The 18,480-nt window shown below is 31.9% G+C and overlaps 3 protein-coding genes, 1 long non-coding RNA gene and 1 other non-coding gene across 11 annotated transcripts in view; 3 read left to right on the top strand and 2 right to left on the bottom strand.

Annotated features, from left to right (window-relative positions):
- The window catches only part of LOC123715657 (oxysterol-binding protein-related protein 8), a 39,023-nt gene extending 35,098 nt beyond the window's left edge, over positions 1-3,925 (bottom strand). For all 5 annotated transcript variants that reach the window (XM_045670869.1, XM_045670872.1, XM_045670868.1 and 2 more), the window contains exon 1: positions 3,516-3,925. Coding sequence is in view for 3 of the 5 variants with exons in the window: in XM_045670868.1 (XP_045526824.1) it covers positions 3,516-3,558 (43 nt within the window). In the remaining 2 variants the exon portion in view is untranslated. The remainder of the gene's footprint in view (positions 1-3,515) is intronic.
- A 605-nt stretch (positions 3,926-4,530) lies between these two features.
- LOC123715704 (zinc finger protein 33A-like) lies at positions 4,531-11,962 on the top strand. 3 transcript variants are annotated; one of them, XM_045670938.1, is made up of 8 exons: positions 4,531-4,670; positions 5,071-5,180; positions 5,451-6,399; positions 7,632-7,837; positions 9,343-9,465; positions 9,812-10,006; positions 10,360-10,567; positions 11,849-11,962. In XM_045670938.1, the coding sequence occupies exons 1-8, from the start codon at positions 4,575-4,577 to the stop codon at positions 11,930-11,932; spliced, it is 1,971 nt and encodes a 656-aa protein (XP_045526894.1). In that variant the 5' UTR covers positions 4,531-4,574; the 3' UTR covers positions 11,933-11,962. The 3 variants fall into 3 exon arrangements, with proteins under 3 accessions (XP_045526894.1, XP_045526896.1, XP_045526895.1); XM_045670939.1 differs by having other exon boundaries at positions 4,537-4,821; XM_045670940.1 differs by lacking the exon at positions 11,849-11,962 and having other exon boundaries at positions 9,812-9,909; positions 10,360-10,497.
- Trnan-guu lies at positions 6,789-6,862 on the top strand. The gene has a single exon. It is a non-coding gene; the product is annotated as a tRNA-Asn (tRNA).
- Positions 11,963-16,842: 4,880 nt separating the features above from the next.
- LOC123715430 lies at positions 16,843-17,556 on the bottom strand. Its single transcript, XM_045670426.1, has 3 exons — positions 17,434-17,556; positions 17,058-17,353; positions 16,843-16,913 (listed from the first exon to the last, which is right to left on the bottom strand). The coding sequence occupies exons 1-3, from the start codon at positions 17,447-17,449 to the stop codon at positions 16,911-16,913; spliced, it is 315 nt and encodes a 104-aa protein (XP_045526382.1). The 5' UTR covers positions 17,450-17,556; the 3' UTR covers positions 16,843-16,910.
- A 183-nt stretch (positions 17,557-17,739) lies between these two features.
- On the top strand, positions 17,740-18,441 carry LOC123715433. Its single transcript, XR_006754429.1, has 2 exons — positions 17,740-17,926; positions 18,290-18,441. It is a non-coding gene; the product is annotated as an uncharacterized LOC123715433 (long non-coding RNA).
- Positions 18,442-18,480: the final 39 nt, after the last annotated feature.

The following is an 18,480-nucleotide window of genomic DNA, read 5'->3' as shown; positions in this document are numbered from 1 at the left end:
TAGTGGGTATGGAGCAGTCGGTATAACCGACACTTCAAAAGCTTGGTATTATCGTATATCGTACTATAAACAGACACAACAACACTTCGTCTGTCGAACAACAACGCGGCCGCGTGCTGTTAAGCTAACTGCAAATACTGTTAATGCTAAAGTCAGAATTCGTCAAAACCAGGAAGCAAAAAATCTTATCGCGAAAATGAAGATTCTCGCTAGGACTCGGTCGCGTATTATAAAACAAGACCTGAAGCTGGGTGTCGTCTAATCGTCGATATACAGGACATGCCCTAAATCAATCTTTAAAATTAAAGAGAGTGGATAAATCAAAACGCCTTCTGTCAGGATACAGGTGAAAAGCACAGAAATATCCTCTTTACCAATGAAAAAAATTTCACGATTGAAGAACACTACAATAAGCAAAATGATAAAGTGTACGCTCACAGTTCTAAAGAAGCTGCTGAAGTGGTCGATAAGGTACAACGTGGTCATCATCCTGCGTCAGTGAAGGTTTGGTGGGACGTGTCTTATCAAGAAGTAGATCACAAAACTAAATTTTTGTGAAAAAGGAGTAAAAACTTCAGCCAAAGTGGAAGTGGTATAAAGAGACACTCTTGGAGCATGTTGTGAAAACTCTCAATACAATACACTTTTTAAAAATATACCGTGGACTTTCCAGCAGGATTCTGCACCTGGTCACAAGGCACGAACTACCCTGGCATAAAAACAACTTTCCGGGCTTTATAAGAACTGAAGACTGGCCCCTTATCTCAACGACTAGAAATCGATTCGTGGCAAAATAGATTAAACGACTGTAAAAAAGCCAAAGGTGGCCATTTCGAATAGAATTATTTTTGAGACTTTAATAAATATGTCGGTATAAATTTTAATAATATTACAATCGTTCATTTAAAAAAACGATTTTCATTTCCAACCGTAGTACTTTATTTCAATTATCTGCCGCCTACGTTTCGGTTAGTAGATACGGGCAGTCAATAAAATAGACAGAAAAATATTCAACCGTCTTCTTCATAACCCATATGAAAAACATGAGAAAAGAAACATTCAGTTTATGGTGAAATAAAGGCATTACTATGTCTAATAATCTGGTATATCTGGTGTCGTAATAAGGCAATGCTGTAATCTGATGAAAATGTTAAAAATATACAACAACAAAAAATATATTTTCTTGTTGTCTATAATTTACTTGAGTATATAATTATATAAAGAATCTTTGACAGATGATGTTAATTAAAGTATTTACAAAACCATTCATAAGTATCAAATAAAGAACATAAGGTTAACCATTCTAGCAATAAACATTTGCACACTCAAATAAAGCAGTACCTTCATAACCAAAGGCAGAGGGAAAATGTTCACTCTATATAATATTTAGGAAGCAATCAATCAACCGGCTCTGAAACTGATAACCCGATAGCCTTATCATGTATGTAATACGATCAAGCATTCGTAATAAAATATCTTTATATAAAGTGGTAATACTTTCATAATAAGCATAATTTTCTTGTCAATACATATTTGAACAAAAACAGAAAAACAAGTCACCTAATACATATCTCGTTTCTCTCTGCTCTTTGAGCTTTTGTATTCAAATAACCAATTGAGTTTTAATTAAAATATATGGGTACACTACTATGATTATTGTTAAATTTGATAACTTGATAACAACTTCTCATTCTCACACAAACACATATATGAGATGTAATAGAGTATGAGATATATCATCGTGATATCCCTCATGTATGAGAGATAATAATCCAAATTTTATTGTTGTCTTCATATTTAATATTTATGTAACTAGTTTTGGCAATTTGCCAATGTTGATCTTTGTATGACAATGAAACAATTCCTAAACAAAAGGCACATTTACATACATGCATTCTTTAAATTCATTTCCAAAATGCAAATTTTTCTTGCCATGAAAGTTTAGAGTTCTTCATTTCTATGAGCAATGCTGTAATGTAAGGACAGCAATAAATTTGCCATACCCAACTCGCTGCGTAGGCCTCAAAATTACTTTTGTATTATCTCAAAGCGATATAAATTATTGTTTTATAATATCCCTCTATTTATAATCACTATTGTCCCTGTAATATGTGCTGTTAATCTCTATCTTGCATCAAAGAAATTTTTCATATGTGATCATACTTCCCTGATGATAAAACTAAAACTTTCTTAGAACTAGGTTACAGCGGCAGATAATAGAATCATATAATCAGATACAGTTATGTAGATAATGATAAAAATAAAATAATCACGAGTTATCTACAAAAATACCATAAGCATCACTCATCATACTACTTTTTAACACAGCATGGTTATTTTAATGTATGAAATCTTTTATTTTAGGAGTGAATATGGTGTGACTCACTGAAATGTATGATTTACCTATTAAAATAATATTATTATGGTAGTACAAGACTAAAATACATACCTATGCCTCTAAAATACACATATTTTTAAATTTCATAATTTAATTTTAAAATTTACAGAAAATAATGTTTATCAAATGTGTTGTTTATCTACATATTCTATAATCACTACAATATTGTGATAAAGAGGAAAGACTGCTGCTATTGTTTGTAATGAATAAAATATAAAATGACCCAACTGTTTTGAACAATTGTTTCATCAAAAGCTCTATCTTGAGATTGACCTCAGAAACTACAGGTTTGATTTCAATTTTTTGAGCTAGTATGGATAGTCAATTTATTTAGGAAGACACATCACAAATATTTTTTTATTTCATCACAGTCTATGCTTTGACAAAACGTTCAAAAGAGTATGAATATGAAAATGGTGTAACTCAGTCATAGTGATGATTTTAGAATAGGCCTAACAATTATATTGCCAAAGTCCAAAAATAATAATGATTTATAAATTATTTGAATATATAAAAAATGTTAATATGTAAATAATATATATTTTAGTTTTATAAATTAATATGGATATGTAAATCTAAAATATATAAACAAACATAATGAGTGAATATAACAATAATTCAAGTTGGAATACCTAAGATTAGTCTAAATATTGAAATACCTATTAAGGTATATTAATGTATATAAGGTATCCTGATTAAATAATAATTCCACCAAATTAATTCTTATATAACTTCTGATAAACATTCTTATATGTATTATGTATTATCATGTATCTAACATATATGATATTAAATGCTGTTGCACTTAAAAAAATTACTAAAATATATTTATTTTTATCTATTTTACACTAGCATGATTCATGTCTTGCTATAAACAATCCAAGTGGAATCCTATTAGACAAGCGCCTACTGACCTAATAGTGCTAATTAGATTAAAATAACACCATCTTATAAATAAAATTAATCCTGATTACAAGATGTTTTACACAATTTCCTGTAAAATCAACTCCAATTATTATTTTATTTTGCCAAGTTGTATTTTTGTTTTTTAACAATACTGCATATGAATATTCAATTAGGAATATCAACTAAGCAAACTATAATTATTTCTACATACCAAAGGTCTCACAGCCAATATCATCAGTAGATTGTTTCTTCATCAATCAACTTGTTTAGCACACACTGCGGAATTTTCTACACCGGTAAATATTACGAAAAACATCACTATTTACGAGGTCACCGTGCTACGAAGATATTTATTGCGATTAAAAACTAGACGATTGTCGCACGAGCACAGGAAACTACGCAAATAATATAATTTAGGAGCTAATAGCTATGCAGAGATAGATGTGGATCAAGGCTCAATTACTTCGTTAGTTTATGTAAATATACATAGGTGCCGGTCTACACCAATTTTTCCCTACTTATGGTCCACCGATAAGCACTGTATGCAATTGTTCCGCGAATAAACTAAGTGTTTTTGATAATTTTATGCATCGAAGCACAAAAATCGCCTTTCTTTTCTGACGTACGACATGCGTGAATGTATGTTGCCATTTGTAAAATTCTTGTGGAATTATAAAAAATGTATATAGATGTCCACTACTAAATTAGTATTTTATAAAAATATTGTTTTACTATAATTCACTTATTTATATAGGACTTACCAAGTGGATACATACTTACTATTAAATAATACCAAAAGTGTTTATAAAATCAGGATATTAAAGTGAACTGTCAAAATCTAAATTTCGGATGTTAGATAGATACTTTTGATTTAAGAATACATCAAAGCATAGCTTGTAAATTTCCTAATTTTTCTCAAATAGGCAACTAAGCAGAACGGTTTTATTGGGAACGTTATTAACTCACACTCAACATAACTCTATTCATGTCTTAAAATCGTTTTTTTTTTACATACAACTCTGCTACAAGAATATATAACTAGTGTAGATTCTAGTGAACTATATTTCTACTTACTTACTAGTGTCTTTTTTTAAATATTAATATACATATATAAGATGAAATTTTTTTCTTTAATCTTCAAAAAATAGAAATAAATCTTACATTTATATATTTTTGTAGAGGGTAACACTGCAATTTTTTTAATTTATTAGGAAAGCAAATGTAATGTAAATATTATGATCTAAATGAAATAAGAAAAGTATTATAAATTATGTCATCATTTTTGTGTTTTTTATGCCACAGTACAGTGAATGATGAGACCAATGAAGAAACACGCGAGAAATATAAGGAAGTCGTCGGTATTCATGTAAAAACCTCTTTAGTTGTTCTTCAAATATTTGCGTAATCCATGCTCAGCCTGCATGCTTATGACACCGCCTGTATACCTCAGATATATAAAAATATACCCAGCAACTGCTTTATGAATCTTTGATAGATTTGTATTTTATTATGACCAGGTGCTATTTATACTATTGTTTTTAATTGATTTTATGAATCTTGTAAGTTCGGCGGCTATAACTCACACATAAACCTTTTCATAAAACAGGATGATTTCGGAATAAACAAAGAAACATAATATTTATAGCTCTGCCACATGACTGACTACCTACTACTTTACAGTTACACAAAAATTTGTAAATCCAGTTGACCTGAAGCATCTATTTTATTGTGGGATCACAATTAACAAATGCAATGTATTATTTCAGTTGTGTCCTGACTCTCATCTGTGTTATATATGTTGCCATGTCTTGCATAAACTCTTCATGTTTCGTTCAATTTGTTTGAAGCGTAGTTTGGAGTATCCTGTATTATTTAGGTGGGTTTACAGCAGCATAATACTTTGTGTGCTTTACATAATTTTAATAAGTAATTTAGTCTAATAATTTATCTTGCTATCAACATTGTAATTAAATAATTAACTCAATAATCATGGTAATCAAATTTATTCTTCTGTTTTAAATGTGTAACAAGACAAAGTAAGTGAAGTCAACTTATAATAATAAGATTTACGATTACAAGACCCTAAATTTGTTTCAGGAAATTTATAATATTAATTACCTTCTAATTTCGAAACTTGAATTTTCAGTGAAAAGGGTACAATCAATTTACACAGAAGTGATATAGAAATAAACATATTATGTCCAGAAGAATGTGACCAATACCAAGAAAAACAATATCATTATGACTATAATAATGATTTCAACACACACTTTAATGATAATAGATTTAATGATAACCAGTATGTGGAGTTAGAGGATGAATATGACTATTTTAATAAAAATCAATATGATGTTGAAAAGGTTACTGAAAGCTATGACTATATTAATGAAAAACCAGATGCCGTGCTAAATGATGAACATTTTCATAACTTCAATCAAAATTTTGATTATTTTAAATATAACGAAGAATTACCACAGATAAATACTCTACAAGTAAATAAAAATAATGAAAATATTGGCTTTAATTATATTGACAATAGGACTAATGATTATTCAAATGTTTTTAGCCAAAATACCTTCGATATTCCATTAGATGATTATGAGAATCAAATAAAACATAATATTATAAATCAAACTTATGTAGAGAAGCTAAATAATGTAAATAATGATTTAGAAACAAACTATCCACAAAATGCCCATATAAATAATAATGTTGTTGAGGAGGATAAAGAGAAAATTTTGGATAATGTAAACGAAATTGATCATATTATAGAACAAGATAATGATTTCAATGATAATGAACAAACTAATCATATATCAACCGATGATGAAACTCAGAGCAACATAATAAATACTTCTGATGATACAAAAATAGAGGAAAGCGGTGAAGTTGAAAGTATACAGGAAATAAATATTAAAAAGAAAAAGAAGAAAGGTTTTAAAAAGATAGTTTTATCTTTAGAAGAACAGAAGAAGGAATTAGAAAGAAATAGAAAATTTAAGAAATACACAGAAGCTGAGTTTAAATGTTATAATTGTGCAATCGGCTTCTTGTTTAAGGACACATACCAGGCTCATATGATGAGGCATGAGGAGGTGAGTAAGATATCATGTAATATCAAAATAAATTTTAGGTCTGTATTCTAAAAAATGATTTAATCATTATTATTAATAATAAATCATTAAGCTTGTTTTAACACTAATTTCTTAGCCAAATCTTAAAAGTCAGCTGTTGAGCACAAGCTTTCCATGGAATTTTAATAAATCCCAATTTTGCTAACAAGTATGTATACTGCCAAGTGACACTTTTACGGATCTAAGAAAAGATTTTCTTTTTTTAAAAATCTCTATGTATGCTTACGACATGTAATTTTAAATATTTTCTGATAAAGAATTTTGTTAAGACAATATATATTTTTTAAATTCATTATTATTAGCGCAATAGTTGGTAGAAATGTATTCATAATTTCGATGCAATGTTCATAGCCTCCGTGGCGCAATTGGCTAGCGCGTTCGGCTGTTAACCGAAAGGTTGGTGGTTCGAGCCCACCCGGGGGCGCAAAACTTTTGTTTAATTTTTTTCTTATAATCCACAATATCATAGTACATACTACATAAATTAAATTAAAAAAGTAAATTAAAAATTTGGTCCCTGTGGCAGTGCACCTTTAACGCGTGCAGCATTTCTTCGTTGTATTGCGACACTTATTTGTTGAGCCAGGAAAGATCAGCTCTGTGGTCACCGGTGCAAACTTAAATCTTTAATTAGCCCTTGTTTTCTCTTTATTATTATTTTTGAAATGAAACTTTACCGTCACATTTTTCCGTTACGCCCCATCTTTTTCTTGTACCACGGTAGATTCGGTTATTCGAAGCCATTAATAACAAAAATATATAAAAACGATAACAATGATAGTAATGAGGTAAAATGAAATAATTGTATTATTTGTATTCAAGTCTATGATAATAAAAGCCTTTTGTTAAACTTTATCTAATTTAACTTTAAATAACCAATTTCTATAAAGTTGCATATAGTAGATCATTTTTAGATATTAAGCTCATAAAGAAGTTTCACTTCTTACTTGTGTACATTAGTACACGCACACATTTTTTTATTATTATGTACGTTCAGAAAATTTGAATGTCATGTTTACTTAAAAAGATAATTTCGACATTCCTTTTATCAAAATATCTGACATTGAAATCTGTTTAACAGATTTTGAAATATATTTCTGAACATACCTAGAGAATGTTGACAGCTTGTCAATTTAATATACCAAATAACATTATTTAAACAGGCAACATTACATATCAAAAATCTATTGCAGTCAAATGGCGAATTTCGTTGTCTCACGTGCACACTACGGTTCTCAACTCATGCGCTACTACGGACACACAATACATCCCACTCGGACATATATGAATGTCTGAATTGCGGTCAAGTGCTAAAGCCGAGGGCAAAACGGACACACCCGTGCTTCAAAACGAAATCCGAAGAAAATGTTTCGTGTCATTTGTGTGGGAATCTTTTTAGGTGGGTATCGCTTCAACTGCAAAAGTGGTGGGGTTCCGTGTTGGTCTGGCTTCAGCGTGCGATTCTCATCCCTGAGGTGGTAGGTCACCCCAGCTGTACACCAATGTACTTTCTTTCTATGTGCGCATTTAACGTTCGCTCGAACGGTGAAGGAAAACATCGTGAGGAAACCGGCTTGCCTTAGATTAAATTAGATCTGAGGCCTAGATCTAAAAAAGAGACTAGCGTGATGTACCTAGTTCAAATAATATTTATTTAAGAAATTATTCAATATGATTTTTTATCATCATTGTCATTGGTTAGCCTAGTTCGTTTCGCGTCTTTTATCCCTGGTATAGCGTTCGAATCAGGGCTGTGCACCAATTTCCTACGAATTTAAAAGGAAAACGTGAAGAATCATGCGTCAGACTCGAAAGCGATACGTGTCAGACAACCCTGAGGTCGTAGTTCCGAAACCCATGCACTAATGATAGTTTTTTTGACTATGATTTGCGTGTTATTCCCACGAGAATGTAAGTGCGTGCTCCTATTTCACCATGCCTCCTGCTGATAGAGGACAAATCTTTTTTTAATTTATTATAACTAATTAAGATGTCATGTGGAACATGGTGTAATGACAGCTCCTTACAAACATTGTGTAAAACAAAAACTTGGCGATTGAAAAGAGTGTCGGAGAGTTTATTGCCATTTCTTCTCTTCCGTTCTACGCCCTTGATTTGAGAACGGGCAGGAAATGTAAAATTATAAGCATTTAATATGTATTTCTTTTTTGACGTTCATAAGTATACATTGTGTTACCTATATGAATAAATGATCAACTTTTGACTTTTTGAAATGGGTTGTCTGTCCATGTGCGCGTTGCCTTAGACCCATAATGTCGACGTGTGTAAGCACAGATTGATTACTTGCCTATTCAGAAAAGACCAGACTTGGTGTTCATCACAATTATTAATCAGCCCTAGTCCTATCACTACCTTCTATTCTTCTTTTTTAATTTCTTCATCGAAAACTTCTGTACTACTCATTTCCTACCAGTAAAAAGATATATGTCGGAGAAAAATCACTCAATCGATATTGACATCGTCATTAGCTGGTTTAGCTTCACATGGGTAAAGTACGAGCATAAAATCACGAATGAATATCGTACAATATTTAATTTAGATTGATTCTTTTTAACATTACAAATAACAAGAGAAATTATAACGAGCAGCGAGTGGAACTGCAATCTACTAGACACAACTCGGTCCAACCTCTCAAAATAGATTTGTATTTATAAAAAAATATAACCACCTAGTAAGGGCTGTCGCAGCATCTACCTGGCGGTGAGCAAGTAGACCAGCTGACTCCTTGAATGGAGACCTCGACCTGGGCTGCCGACATCAAGTTGGCTGCCAGTGGATACAGAGAGGCCAAGGAAAATCGTTAAGGAGTTCTTCCTCTAGAAATGGTTATTTGGTATAAAGGAGAGTAGGATGATGATGATGAAAAATTTGATTTTATTACAGAGATGCAAACGGCTTACAGCAACATTTAAGACGAGTTCATGCAAAGTCATCGAACCGACTCCACTCGTGTACGATATGCAATGAGAATTTCACTAATCCGTCAGTCTTGAAGACACATATGATGTAAGTAACCAGAGAAAATCACCGGATTCTAAGTCTATTTTTTTTAGAACAAACGAGCAGGAGGATCATCTGATGTTAAGTGATACCGCCCCCCATGGACACTCAATGCCAGAGAGCTCGTGAGTGCGTTGCCGGTCTTTTAAGAATTGGTACGCTCTTTACTTGGTTGTTTAGTAATTTTTTGTTAGACAAGTGGGGATCAGCCTAAAAAGCCCATTCCTGCAGAGCATCGAACCCACGACTTCAGGTTAAAGTTTCACGCTCTCTTGGACAAGTAATTTATACGTAAAAGTTTAAAAAATTTAAAGAAAGAAAGTGTTATTAATATATTGTAACAACGTTTTAGAAAACATATAAACCGAAAATTTCATTGTGAGCAGTGTCCAGCGGTGTATAAGAGCCCGTACACTCTTGCGCAGCACAAGAGGAAACACGAGGTGTTCGGTGAGAAGCATTGCTGTACACTTTGCGATGTGGTTTTTGATAGTCGGAAAAGTTTGTTAGCGCATTTTAGGCGGACGGCCGCTCATCAGAATAACGTGTAAGTGAATTCCCTGATAAATAAACCTAAAAAACTATTGGCGCTACAACTTTTAGGTCTAGGCCTCAGGTTTCATGGTAATTTGTCAATCTAATAGGCAAGTAGGTGATCAGCTTCCTGTGTTCGACACACGCCTTCGACTTTTTGGGTCGTGAGGAAACCAGCTGGTCTTACGCTTAAGACCAGCTGGTTTCCTGATATTTTCCTTCACCGTTCGAGCGAATGTTCAATGCGCTCATGGACAGAAGGTCCTGTGTCCAGCCGAGATTCGAACCTTTGACCTAAAAAGTACTAAGAAAATATATTAGTAAAAATAATGTAATAGAAGAATCAAATAAGATAAATCGTTCCAGCCTAGAATGTCCCATATGTGGCAGAGTTTGCGCAACACAACTAGCGTTAGAGGCGCACGCGCAGACGCACGCATCCGCCCAATACACGTGTACGCATTGCACTAACTCATACAGTACTAGAAAATCGTTGATACGACATTTGCGACGGCACACAGGGCGGGATCTGATAACGCCTGCTGTCTGCCATTTGTGTGGCAATACTTTTAAGGTAAGTTATAGGCAAGCAAACACAACACAACAAACAAAATTTTAAAAATTGTTCCAAATGTACAACCTTATATAGCTGCTAACATCTCTTGGCTGGTGCTCCCAAAACCAGCTTGTTCCTTTTGACCAAATTCAGCGAAGGGCTTGTCGAATTGTCAATCTCCAACGTATTACTGATCGGCTTGATTCCCTCTCTACGCAGAGACATTGCGTATTCTACAAAGTGTACTATGGACAGTGTTCGGAAGAGTTGTTTGGGTTGAACCCTCCTGCCTCGTTTTAACACCGTCCGAGCCGTATCAATTCCAAATTTCATCAACAGCACCTTGATGGCTGTCTTCCACAGCGCGTTTCACAAGGCATTTTCCTTTGCAAACGGCAAGTCTTCCCTGAGAGATACAATCTCCAACTATTCAAAGTTAGAGTGTACCTCAAAGGCCTGGCAACGCATCTACTTCAAATGGGTGTCCATGGGCTGCGATGAGTATCCTTTATGGGCGTCCTGCAAGCTCGTTTGCCCCCCTATTACATATAAAAAGCAAATATGGACAAGATGAGCGAATTAAATTTCAGATTAATTAAATTTCCTCCAATCAAAAGAAAAGATTATACCAATTCTTAAAATGCTCGGCACTTATGGAATTGTGTTTATGTGGGTATCACTTAACATCAGATTGTCAGAGTCTCCTGCCCGTTTGCCCTCTGTTCTATAAAAAAATTGTCTCCATTATGGTTGCGTGGTAACTGTTTAATCTAAAGTATCACTGTCTCGATACGCTTATTGTCCCGTCTCGCTCATTGTATGCAATCATTTCATCAATGTTTTGCTATGACGTCACGTTAAACTATCGTCCGTGAACCGACTTTACAGACAACCATTTTTTTAAATTAAGTCTTACACCAGCTGTACCTGTCCTTTTTACCTATGGCTTTTGCGCCGGACATCTTACTATAGATTATTTTTAACTTACATCGTAAATATTTTTATTTAGCCTTCGATCTAGCTCTTCTGTTTCGGCGATTACCTCGAATTCTGTCTAACGAGCATTCTCTGTGGGACCAAATTTGGAGAATACGGTTAATGCTATGTCTATGTCAATTAAAATCTTATAAATTTATGTGCCTGTCTGTTGTTACTGTCGCTTTTTCGGTTCATCGACTTTTCAAAATTAAAATAGTTTAGTTTTTATTAAAATTCAATTTTTTTTAGCCAAAATTTTTGAAATTGTCTAGCACGTGTGACCACAATTTTTCTCTTTATTATTAATATAATTTGTTTCAGGGCAAGAATAAATTAAACCGGCATTTAAAACAAGTTTGCGAGAAGGCTAAATTGGAGGAACAACTCGCTTCTTTATACCAATAACTGTGATATTAAAATATACGTTGTTTTTATTACAGACAGCCTTATTGATGCGTAGGGTTCGTGCGAGTACTGATGGTTATACTGGGTTCATATACATGTCCATGTATATGAAATATATGGACTTATAATGGTCTAAATGAAATGATTTATTTATTACAATGAAGTCTTATTCGCACCGTGTTCGTGATTATAAACGTGTTCAGAAAATCTCTGACAGGAGAGGAAGTAAGCCCATCTTAGCACCAATTTCACTATCATAATATACACCCCAATTCATTAAAATCACGTTATTTAATTATTTATTTGTTACTCCTACAGTTAACATAAATTATATATAACAAAAACAAGTATATCGATATAACCATAGATAGAATACATAATATAAAAAAGTGGAATTTACGGAAGTATAATCAATAAAAGTCATTAATACCTAATTCGGGTGTGATGTGTGAAAGTGTGGGTGTGTATGTGGAGTGTGCTTATCATGCATTATTTAGCTTAGGATATTCCTAATAATTAAGAATATTAGCTTAAACAAATCAAGGCTAAAATAGTGATCGTTGTACGTCCGGCTTGCGTAATACAAAGCTTAACAGAAAATCTATTCTCTTTATGTTACATTTTCATCACACTATGATAGAATCTGCAACAAGATGGATAGTTTCTATACATCATAACCTGTAATAACATTTTTAATTTATTTTGACATTTATACGGTTTGTCGTTCGCTCGGGGCCTAAATTTATTCCTTTACGTCGTGTTTTAAATATAAATGTATTTTGGCTATATTAATATATATAATATACGATTAAATTATACGTAATAAAATAAAGAAGACACAAATTTTTATATTTTATTCAAGATTGCAATAGATTGAAACATTGCAATGCGGCAAATGCAATCAAACTATAATTGTTCATAGCTTTGACGATTATTTTATTTAAAACATCACTGCAATCCACTAGAATATCCTTTTCTTCCTTTTGAAAAACCTCATTTTTAGTTAAATTCCATTTCTTTCGCCATATCTCGGTGATAGTCGACCGTTTTAGAGATTTATCTTCTTGTGACTGACTAAATCTAGTGTTCTGACTGAATTGAGTAATTTTAATATGTTTTTTCAGCAATGTTTCTAATAAATGAAATATGTAAGCGAGATTTTCGGTTTTATTTATATTTGTTAATTCAATTGTGTCTCTTTCCAATTGTTCATGGAACGATTCGAGAATTTTAACGATTTTTTCGATTGTATACTTTATTATATTTTTAGATTTGTTCAGGAGAAGCAGGCGCCCGATAGATTCGTCGGTGTTGAAAAACTGTGGAAACATCGAGAAATAACAATGCAGAAAATGTTAATACGAAAATAAAAAAAATCATATGAAAATTTAACATCAGTTAATTGTACCAAGTTTCAGAAGCGAGACTCAGTCAGACGCTTGTACGTACAAATACGTATACGTATTGGATTTTGACAGGAATTTTCAAAAGACCGGCAACCCACCCACTAAAATAGGTGTCCATGGACTGTGATGACTGCCCTTTGAGTACCGTGGGCACGTTTTCCCTTTAGACTACATATAAATAATATTATATATAAATTTTACCACATTCACATCACATTTCCCCTCATATATTGTCGAAATTAAATTTGCTATAAATTCCAACATTTCTTCGAGAAAACTCGGATATTTTTCGTTCTCATGTAATCTATCTATAAGTTCACCTAGAACCTGAAAAATTGTTGAAGATAAAACTGTAAATTTTTTTTTATTGGAACTTTAAAATGACAGTAACACTACACAGACACAATTTTGTAAATAATTATTTAGTCAGTTATGTCAACTTCAAATACCCCTAAATATTAATTAAAGACCTCTAAAGTGTTTGTACACTTGGTTTAAGAGTTGGAATTCAAATATCTATTAAAACTACACGCAAACAGTATTCAATAGCTGTTATTTCGATTTTGAAGTATTATATTTGATATTTCAGTTATAGCCACGCTTTGACACGTTTGTATTTGGATTAGGTTTTGAATAAAGTTCCGCCCAAAAATTCCCCTATATAAATTTATCGCATAAAGGTATCGGTGAAAGAAAACATGGTGAGGAAACCGACTTGGCTTAGACCTAAGTAGAAACCGCGTGTTAGGCGAGGCTGATCACCCACTTGCCTATTATTTGACAAATGATCATGAAACAGATTCAGATTTTATTTTAATTAATAAGTAAAAATAGGGTACCTTAGCGATTTCGTAATTAATTTCGACGGTAGAATCAAAAAGGGGTGTTTGAGCTAGGTACGTGAATAGACAATGTGAGGACTGGTTAAGCCAGGGCGTAGATTGAGATGCTAAAAACAATATAAAATGAAAAATATCTTTAATAATTATTGAGAAATTATGACAATATTCCAAATAATTCGGATATAGCGATAGATTTTCCTTCTGTAAAGTTCTCTACGGTACTCGTACGTAGAAGTGAAAAATTTATTTACTTGAAATTTGATCATCCAGTTGATTAATTGTGGTTATGGTTATTTGTTATATCTATTCGTTTAATTGAGATATTTTAAATTGAATTTAATGACGACCTGTGTTAGGGACACAAAAGCTGTTTGTTTCAGAGCAGTTTGCATACATCACTATTGATTGCTTTAGTAAGGAATTTGAAGAAATTTGTAGTCTATAGGGGTTACATCCCTTCAAGGCTTAGGGTTTAGGGACAAGGAAAAGGTTCTTAGTGCTATTTTTTAAATTTTTGTACTTAAGTGTATTTGTAACGTTAAATACATACTATAAAAAAAATATATCTTTCTAAATGAGCAACTTTATATTCCCCACAACTATGTGGAACCAGATACCCAATAAAACTTTCCGAATCAATTCGACTTAGGCTCGTTGAAAAGAGCGTATTATTTCTTAAAAGGCCGGCAACGCAAGCCCTCTGGCATTGAGTGTCGAATGGCGGCGGTATCACTTAACACACCCGTAGAACCAAATATTAACGAAAATGAAAATCAACGTAACATAGCAATTGCCGATATATAAGTGTATCATTATTGATAATAATAATTTATAACGTATGAAAACCGTAACAAATTTCACACATAATAATTGTATATTTAAATTACATTACCAGTAGATGACCTGCTTTTAAAACCAGAATCTAATGCGTGGCTGTCACCAACATCATTTTTATTTAAATAGGACTTAATTTTATTAAGTTCTCCGATCACTTTGAATGGGATTATTTCTGCTTGAGATTCCGTTAAATCATCACTTTCGTTCAATTCGAAGTCATGAGATTTAAAATTTTCAGTATTTGTATTTATGACTTCGTCTTCATAAGCCTTATTTGTTTTTGATTCTTTTAATGCATTTACTGGATTATTGTCATTTATTCTCAATTTGTTTCCAGTTAAATTTATTTTATTTAAATTAGTATTTTGTACTTTAACATCTACATTCTGAAGATTTGGATCAAATAGTGAGTCGCATTTATTTTTTAAGTATATCAACTCATTTTGACTGCTACAGATTTTTGCGCTAACGCATGGAGATGCTAAAGTTAGTATATCTTGGCTTTCTTCAAAAAAACTATTAAAATCATGATTAAATTTTGAATTTGTCATGTCTCTTATATGTATTGAATTTGGTACTTTTGATGTTACAGCATTTTGCGATACAACATTAGTATTATCAAAAATTTGTACTTCATTGGAACAATCAAAATTAATATTTTTCGGGTTTAAAGTCGTATTCTCCAATGTTATTATATTGTTTAATGAAGAATTTACAGTGTTTAAATATTCTATCGTTTTCGAGTTAATATTATCTATTTGTGTTTCGATATTTTTACTTCCGTATGAAATTTGATTTACTCTTGAAGTTTCGTATTGTGTTTCAGCTGTATGAACACTGTTCCCATCTGTAATACTCTCTGTGTACACAATTGGTTTCAATTTTTTTCTTACGTGAACTTGAATTTCAGAATCGTCTTTATTGTCAAGTAAACTAAGTTCATTTTCGTTTTTTCTTTTCATATCGAGAATTTTCTCATTGTTAAAATAATTAGATTGTACGGAAATATAATCTTGGCTTTGACTTATGTGTGTGTAATTTTGAGTATAGCACGAGTTTGAGGCTTGTTCATCAAATTTGTTAGTAGATATCAATTGAGGCTGGTTCGGTTCAATCTCTTTGAATAAATTCTTTTCCATTCTTTGTTTTAATTCTTTATCCAAAGTTCCAAATTCTAAATTAGTATTTGTTTGAATATTTAGTTGTGTAGGTAAAATAACATTTTCATTGTTTTGGGAGGCTGCCGAGTTAGTTGTGTGTAATAATGTCTGCAAAAAATTCAAGCGTAAGAATATTTTAAATATTCTATAATAAATAGATGATATTCAAAAACGAACAGAGCGTTCCATCTTAGTTTGTTTATCGTTTAATAGATCACGTCAAAGATACAATTACTAAATATGAAAATGGTTAGGCATAGGAAAGGGTTCAGGAGTCCAAAACCATGATTGCCATATCAGGTAAAAACTGGCACCAGAAGGCTATTTTTATGATTTTGAAACATATTTAATCTGATTAGCCAATATTAAAATACCCTAAAGAATATAAAACAACGCGAGCAAAAATAATCGACCTCATTCGATCTATCCAAAGGTTTACCTTTGCACCGAAAAACTAAAACGTTATTGCAAATTTTCTACAAAAATATATATATAGGTAATATATGATGTCGAGTATATATATATATATCTACATATTTATGTTTGAAATCGTGTCACGAACACGTATAGCTGTTAGTTCTGTCACGCTCGATCTCGGGATATTCAGGATGGACTTGTTCCAACTTGCTGTAAGTTCATGAAATTTTCATTGCATTGGCGTAATAGACAGCATTTTTTAAAAGCAGCTACTTTTGAAGATTCACGGCTTTGTTTATCACATTAAGTTTAAATGTTACTGAAAGAAGTTATCGTCAATAAGGAACAATTACTTAACAATGGACTTAAGGTTAGATTCATGACTTGGCGGGGTTGTTTGATTGATTGTCAAAACCGTATTGATTTATAAAAAATTGTTTAGATAAAAATTTGAATTCATTACCTCAGTATCCAGATTTGTTAAATTTAAATCATCTTTATCCAATATGTTTTCGAAATTTTGCAAAATCGTCACACTTCCATTGGAATTGTCATCAATATTTAAAGATACGGTATTTAAATTTATTTCATCATCGCTTATATTAAAATCTTCTTCATCAACACTGATCGCTTGTGACTCACTTTCCCGTATATTATTTTTCAATTCCATTAGGTAATCTTCTATACTTATATTATTTGGTTTATTTTGTAATACAGCCAATACGACTGCTAAACGGTATTTTTGCAACAAAAGCTCAACTGGAACCAATAATCTTTTTATTTCACAGAAACAACAAAAAATGCACACTACTTCTTGTAATAACCGAATATGTACCTACCGTAATTTTCTTCCATATCATTTAAAGGTATTAATTATCAATCCACATTAATTTCGATGTTAATATTATTCTTAAGACGTTTTATTAAAACAATATTAAGAAATAAACCGTCGACAAGAGCAGTGGACCCAGAGTAAACATCATATTTTGCCGCTATTTCCTCCCATAGATTTTTTAGACAGCAGACTGCACACAAACCACAGATTCACTAAAGTTTATCGATCAGATTTGTCTATGGTAGTATAACTTAACTATATATTCTTTACCATAGATCCTAAATTATTGTTTATTTTGATGTCATTTTATTTATTTTTGTACATTAACAAAATATGTTTTTAATAAATTGTGGAATACATGGCATTATACACAATTTTATTCGGAATAAGTATTTTCATGATAGCTTTAGTAATAGCGATAATCAAGAGAATGTTTTTTCATTGGAAACAAGAGCATAAAATTGAGAGACTGACCACGTTCGCTGTTGAAAGACCAGGTGTTTTGTGTTTTTTTTTAATTTATAGCTAGTTTCCTTACTTTAGAAGATAGAAGTAGTTATTCCTAAGTTCCTTAGCAATGTGTGTTTTGATAATAAATAGTAACGAGCGATATCTAGACAACCAATACAAATTTAAATTATCGACCATAATAACGTGGAAATGTTTTTGCTGAATAAGAATTAGCTATTATATAATAAATACTATTAGTATATAAGATAAGACATTGAAACTGCTTTATAGATTTTAAACTTCTATAATATTACTTTTTGAAAAACTTACCTTTCAACTACATTAATAAATTAAAACTAATATATATAATAGTACAATGTGATTTTTAAAAACTACATAATTATTTTTAGCTGTAGGTTTGATAATCTATGCAGAAAAATGCGTCATCGAACGGCGGCAATATGCAGGCGATGTTACCACCTACGACGTTTTAAGTAAGAGTGATATTAGTTTGACAAAACAGAACATTGAGGCGTAACTTTTCAATAAATATTAACGTTAATATTTGTTATTTATTGTTTTAGATATAACGTAACCCCTC

Source organism: Pieris brassicae, chromosome 10 (assembly GCF_905147105.1).
Source record: "Pieris brassicae chromosome 10, ilPieBrab1.1, whole genome shotgun sequence".
NCBI classification, from domain to species: Eukaryota; Metazoa; Arthropoda; class Insecta; order Lepidoptera; family Pieridae; genus Pieris; species Pieris brassicae.
This window is presented reverse-complemented; position numbering and strand designations above follow the sequence as displayed.